The sequence below is a fragment of the Limulus polyphemus genome, unplaced genomic scaffold, assembly GCF_000517525.1.
Source record: "Limulus polyphemus unplaced genomic scaffold, Limulus_polyphemus-2.1.2 Scaffold3792, whole genome shotgun sequence".
NCBI classification, from domain to species: Eukaryota; Metazoa; Arthropoda; class Merostomata; order Xiphosura; family Limulidae; genus Limulus; species Limulus polyphemus.
The window spans coordinates 90,686-97,744 of NW_013669402.1; the positions used below are offsets into that span (position 1 = coordinate 90,686).

The window sequence follows — 7,059 nt, forward strand, 5'->3', positions numbered from 1 at the left end:
ACTTTGCATGTTGGATAGGCAACATGCAAAAAGAAAAAAATGGCATGAGAAAAACATTGCTTTAGAAACCTTAAGACTTAATAAAAAAAAATGATAGTATTCATATGAAAGCATTGTAATGTTTACTGATAATCTACCAAATTTCATTGACATTCGCTTACTAATATAAAAGTTATAGCATGAAAACTATAACAAGCACAAAGTGGTTACGAGGTCGGTCCAGGGGACCAAGCCTGTGCTGAAAGATTTAAGCTCCCTTTATTCTCAAGAGCAACTAAGAAATTCTGCAGATAGAATATAAATGTCATTATTAATTATTTAAGATTGCAATAAAAGAAAAAAAATATTGAAGGCATCAGAGTAGGTTTTTATGGTTTTTAATTTTGTGTTCTTAGGATGGTCATGAAGAAGTGCGAAAAGTACCAATTCCAGCTAACCGTTATACTCCTCTAAAAGAAAACTGGATGAAGATTTTTACCCCAGTTGTAGAACACCTACACTTACAGATTCGTTTCAACCTTAAAACAAGAATGGTTGAAATTAGAGTGAGTATCATCAGTTGGATTGCTATGTAAAGTGTGCATTAAATAGAAATCTGTTTTTCTTATATCACAAAATATAGCTTGATATGTTCAATAAGAGTCACTGTGGTAAATGAAAGTTTGTTAGAACTCACTTGTAAGAGGACTTAATCTTTTTTACGTGAACATTTCTAAGATTTAAATGCATGTGGGTCTTTTCTAAAGTTTGTACGGAAATCAGTGACTAGTGTATGAAACATAAATCAAAACCATGTGTTTTTATTTTTGACTGATATGGAGAATTAATTATTGTATGAAAATATTTCATATTTATAGTAGGCTTGCATAAATTCGATATGTATTTCATTATTCCTTTTGTTACCCATTTCTGTTTGTTTTGGAGGAAGAATAGTTATGCCCAACAGGTACTTTCTACTGGTCATTTGTTATTCTACAAGCAGTATTTCTATTTCCATTACCTCAAACTCGATATGTGAACTTTTAAATAAATTTAATGAGACACCTTTATTTAGTATCACAAGTCCTCTCAGCTATAATAAGTTCCTAAGAGGCAAGTAGTAGAAATTATTACAACTACCTTTTAGGTACTTTATTTCTAATTGTGTTTAGTTGTACTGTCTACAGGCTTGATAATGACTTTTTAATTTTTATAGTAATTTGGCTAATCCAGTTTGAAGATATGGAGCTAAACTTGAATATCCTGTACTGTAGCCATATTAAACAGTGAAATTGTGAATGTTATGTGAAACGAGAGAAGACTAATATGAGTTGTTTAAATTTGTATTTTTTTCTTATATAAAGACTCATACAGTCACCTAATTATTTCCCATTATTTGCACTAACTAATACATGTCATCTTATCATGAAATTCATAATTTTTATCTTTTTTACAGTACATTTCCCAAATAATTAAGTCAGATGCTTAGCATCTGTACCTACCTTTAGTTAGTTTTTACATAATATTTTATAGTTATTGCAAAAAAATATTAAAAGTAAACACAATTTAGTTTAGCTTGCCAACACCAGTCAACAATAAAATAGAGGGCTGTCATCATCAGCATCCTGAATATGTACTATCTTGTATGTATATTGCCACTTCTTTACTAGTTCACTATGATTGGACACCTTTCTATTAGTGTCATGCTCAGATATTCATTTTTATTTATTTTTTCAATGTCACAACCGTCTGTTTTCTTTTCACTTGCATTGCCAAGCCATTTTTATTACCCTCCTCCCTCTGCTTAATGTAAGAACAAAACAAAGTTCCATTCACTACAGCATGGAATAATATAATATCCATTAGTCTGCTTCTCATAATGATACAATGCATGAAAGTTTTTTTTTAAGTGTGCATATACTAATACATTATGGGAAAAGTAAGTTGACAAATTTGTTTCATTTCTAATTTTTTCTAAATTTATATGAAACATTTTAAGTCCTGTGTCTAACAATGCTAAAAGAAGAGCCTTCCACCAAGTTCTACAATATCATATCTGTAATGATGACATGCATATTGTACACAAGTGAAGTATCTTGATATTAGTACTGAACTACTTCGTACGTGAACATAAAATATATTCCTTTTGAAATGTTCTGGTTTTAGTTGTTCTTTTTCAGTTGTCTAATATAATATGCTGTGTTTTAAGCACAACATGAATTTAACTAAATGAAAAAAACCCATGTTAAGTCTAACATTTGAGATCCCACAACAAAATTCCATAACTTGATAAAAAAAACATGTTTATCAATGTATAACTTTGTCACCTGAACAAAAATAAAGTTTGATTCTTTCCAATTTTTGTCCACCCCATTTTTATACTTTTGAACTAATTTCACAAAATGAAACTTTTAATAGTCGAAACAAAAAGTATAGAAGGAATCAGAGAGTATGGTAAACATTTTCCAAACCACCAAAATCTTGTGCAGACTGTAAAAAAAGTTGGGGTAATGTTTTGCATCATACAACAACAACAAAAACTTGTTCATTGATTGAAAATCGAAATTTTCACTTTTTGTCATACGTTTTCTACTGGAGCTGCTTTAACCCCATTTTCAAGGTTTGATTATTTAATATTTAATAAAATCATGTCCAGCTTACTAAAAAAAATGAGTAGTTGGACGAAGATAAAACACTTCCCATGAAAGATTGATATGCATACAATGAAATTCTGTTTTTTGTTTTAAATCATTTTTAAAACTTTTTTATTTTGTTTTTTCACATTTATAGACGTGCAAGAACACAACAGACATTAGTGCTTTACAGAAAGCAGCTGATTTTGTTAAAGCGTTTGCTTTGGGATTTGAAGTTGAAGTGAGTAATCATATTTTCTTATTTTTATCACGCTGCTTTATTTACATACAGCAGTTTAATTTATATGTGTAATAATCATGCCAGGTAACAGAATGTAATCCAGTCTATTTACCCAACTCAAAAATAACTTGACTAAGTGACAAAAAGGAAAAGTTGTTAAACTGTTTTCATTGTTTGTGATGTGAATCCTTTATAATTGTTTTAAGTATAATGTGTAAGAAGTAAATATACATGTTTTGCAAAAAGAGACTTCAAATGAAGACTTAATAAGTTCATGTAGTTTGAATCTTAAAACCCACAGGTAAAATATAAATCTGTGATATTTTACTTATAATGTCATTTATAACTTTTTTATTAGTTTTAATTTTTATTACAAGAATATATTTCTTTATTTTTTAGGATGCATTAGCACTTGTAAGATTAGATGAGCTTTTTCTGGAATCTTTTGAAATCAAGGATGGTAAGAAATATTATATTAACTCTTTCGACACGGGCTCGATCCCTGAGACCGACCTCATAACTATAAACTCATTATAGTTTACTTACTAATAACTTTTAATATTTTAAGTGTATCTTTACAAAATTTTGTAGACTTATAGTAAACATTAGAAGCCTTTGACACACAAAAAAATCAGATATTTTAATGAAGTATTTCTGTGAAAATATAGATTCTTTTTTTTTAATTAGTCTGAGTGCAAAGTGATTTTCATGTCAAAATTAAAAATACTTTTCATCATCTAAAAAATCTCATTTCCTTTTATGTAATACATAAAACCTCCTAAATGCATTTCAAACGTTTTTTCACTAAATCCTTATAGTTTTTGTTATTTTCTCTACCCTATCTCAAAACAGTATTGGTCAATTCGACCAACCTCGTAACCACCAAAAAAAATTGAAATAAACCTAAATTAAGCTTATTTTCTTTCTAGAATAACTTCAAATTGTAACCTGAAACTACATTCGTTTATCCTAAGTAGCTCTAAGTTCGTAGCATTGTACATCTATTTGTAATTAAATTTTAATGTTTTATTGCCCTTCTAACTGTGTCTAACTGCTATTCCTGCCATAAAAGTTGTATCACTTGGGGAATGTGCAGCTCATGTTATGCTATCAAATTACATTACCCACGAGATGCTTGTGTGCGTGCCTCATAAACCAGTTTAATTATATTATTACTGTTACTTATTTTACCTAATCTAGTCTTAAATAACTTTAAAAGATCCATAATTTTAATTTTATTTACTTTTATAATAATAAATAAAGAATAAATATGAAAAACAAGAAATAATACTTCCACAATCTTCTTTTTTTCTTGCCCTCAATTGCAAGGACAGTTGAGCCTGATTTTTTTTAGTGATTATAGTAAAGCATCAAACGATTTATATTAAATTAAATAATACACCAAAGAATATAAACTGATAACATACAAAAAGTAGATAAATTCACTTATCTTTCAAAATTTTCCTGGCTTTCTAACAATGCGACAAAAGCCGTTACAAATTCTTCAAAGCTAGTCATTAACTTTCCCACGGGAATGAATCTTGTACCGTGAGTGACAATATTCGTTCAAAATACAACCTTATACAATACACCATTTGATAGATGAAAACCTTGACTTTCTATTGGTTATAAATAATATATAATTAAAACGTAAGAGAGAACTATCAACCAATTGTGAAAGAGAGGATGTGGCAGAAGGGGTTCTGATTTTCTCTTTGATAGCTCTGTAACAAAACAAACTTGAAGGCCATAAAAATTATGGTGTGTTTAAGCAATAACGATTTTATAGAGAGCATTTTACATTTAATTTCATACATTTTCGAGAGGTGATGGATAAAATAGGGATGATGACATGCTAAGACAAAATTTATCATGTGTGTTACACTAGTAGAAATTCAGGATTTTTTTATATATTTTCTTTTAGAATTAAGAACTTAAAACTTGTATATTATTAAAATATGGATTATTAGCTAAGATTTTATGCTATTCTAATTGGTATAACATAAACAAAAAATAGTTTAATAAAATTTTGAATGTAAGACACTAAAACCTTGTGTCATGCGCAGTAAAGAATACCCGTGCGATAGGGTTAAAACACTGTATTTAATGAAGTGCGTTATAATTTTAGCACATGATTACCTTTATTATTATTTGTTTCTTGTTGCTGGTGGGCAAACTTCACAACTGTGTTTTATAGTATCATCTGCAGTTAGTATATTTTTCTTCGCTTATATCATAATTTGTTTACTTCAATTGAGAATCTCTTAACAATCTTGAGTTTAGTATATGGCAGTTTTAAGATATCTCATATTTAGCATTGATACTAGCTGTGTTATGAAATAGCTTGTGTGCGTGTTTGCCCACAACAAAAGTATTTTCATGGTGATTGGGTATGCCCCAAAGGGATTTCAAAACCCCTTACTTTATCCATTTTCTTAATTTTATGACTTTGACTAGCATTTAAATATTCCTCCCATACTGCTGTCTTGGTGTCAGCAAATAACACACACACATACACCATCCAGACAAAGTCAGTGCAATGAATACTGGGCCTGGTGTAGGTACCTTTGCCAGTAAACTTAATGAGCTTAAGCTGATGGATGTTGACAACTAAGTATTTGTGGTACATGTTATTCTAGGCTGTATAAATGTTAAGCTTATTTCACTTGTGTGTCTTAGCAACTATGAGTTGCACCTATTTTTAGAAATATTGGTTTTTATATCTATGTTACTCACAGTTCAGAGTACTAATTTATTAACTCTCTCACAACGAGCTTGTTTATTTTACACGACCTCATAAGCACCATAAAACTGTGAAGGTATATGTACTATAATTCTGAAAGTTCTCAATGTATCATAATGAAATTTGGCAAGCTTTACATAATAATTACAAGTTTTTCTGCACACAGTCATATATTTTAATTATTTTTACTAAAAATTTGTCCATGAATTTGTGGAGCCGGAGTGTTGACTGCTCTGAGTGCAAAGTGATTTTCATGTTAAGATTAAAAATAGTTTTCTGTATCTGAAAACTGTGAAATTTCATTTGTATAATCTATAAAACCTCCTAAGTAAATATCAAACATTTTTCTCAGTAAAACTTTATATTTTAGCTGTTATTTTCTCTACCCTAACTCTCTACATTTGGTCAATTTGACCAACCTCATAACTGCCATAAAAATACGAAGTAAATCTAAATTACTCCTTTTCTTTTCTTTTTAGAATGATTGCAGATTGTAACATAAAACTACAATAGTTTATCTTAAATAGCTTAAAGCTCTTAACAGTCTATCTGTTTATACTTAATTTTATTGTTTTATTTCTCATTGATCCATGTCTAACTAAAATCCCACCACACAAGTTGTAATAAATAACAACCCTATAACCCGACCACTTTCGAAAGGTGGACCTTTCTTCTTCAGTTTGCTCTTGAAGAAGAAAGGTCCACCTTTCGAAAGCATTCGGATTATAGGGTTGTTATTCATTTCTATCAAGACTTCTTGAACCTATATGTTTTTCTAACATCATGAATATACCTTGAAGTAACATTATTTAACCCTTTCCCCCCCGGAGTAGGTTAAAGTGCACGTATCACGTTTTGGAGGGTATTTTCAAAATTTTATTAAATAACATTTTTACTAATTACATCAATCAAATTGGCATGAAAACATAGTTTATGATTTAAATTTTAATATTATATATATTTTAATTTCTTAATTTAAAAGGAAATGTAAAGAAAAAAATGTTAAATATTGATTTTGTGTCACATAACACGTCCAGTTGTCTTATTGTTCAGTTGCCATTTTATTATGCCCACAATATGTATAAGTAGCTAACGAATTAGAAACTCGAATTTGAAATATAGACAAGCTAAATATAAAATAAGAACCTCCTTCCTTTATGATTTGCTGAGATAATATTTTTAGCAAGTCTACTAGAGTGGCTCCTCCCACTGCACCAATCTTTTGAAAGCCTTTATCTAGTCCCATCTACTACTAATTACCTACTGCTTATAACCAATAGAAAGAACATTTTCACCCCTACGTAACTCTGACAGTTGTTTATAAATAGCTTGAAGGAGAAAATAATAATTTTGCCAAAACCATTATAGTGTGATGATTTCGTCATTGCTCTGAACAGGAATGGAATTTTTTAACCAACATACAGTTTATTTAGAGACCCAACTAAATTACAGGGATTTTGAGT

At 29.6% G+C, this 7,059-nt stretch overlaps 1 protein-coding gene across 2 annotated transcripts in view; it reads left to right on the plus strand.

The window, feature by feature from the left end:
- Nucleotides 1-7,059, plus strand: part of LOC106470050 (RNA-binding protein PNO1-like) — a 23,921-nt gene that overhangs the window by 12,626 nt on the left and 4,236 nt on the right. For both annotated transcript variants that reach the window (XM_013930572.2, XM_013930574.2), the window contains exons 3-5: nt 396-545; nt 2,770-2,853; nt 3,253-3,313. In XM_013930572.2, coding sequence (XP_013786026.1) covers nt 396-545; nt 2,770-2,853; nt 3,253-3,313 — 295 coding nt within the window. The remainder of the gene's footprint in view (nt 1-395; nt 546-2,769; nt 2,854-3,252; nt 3,314-7,059) is intronic.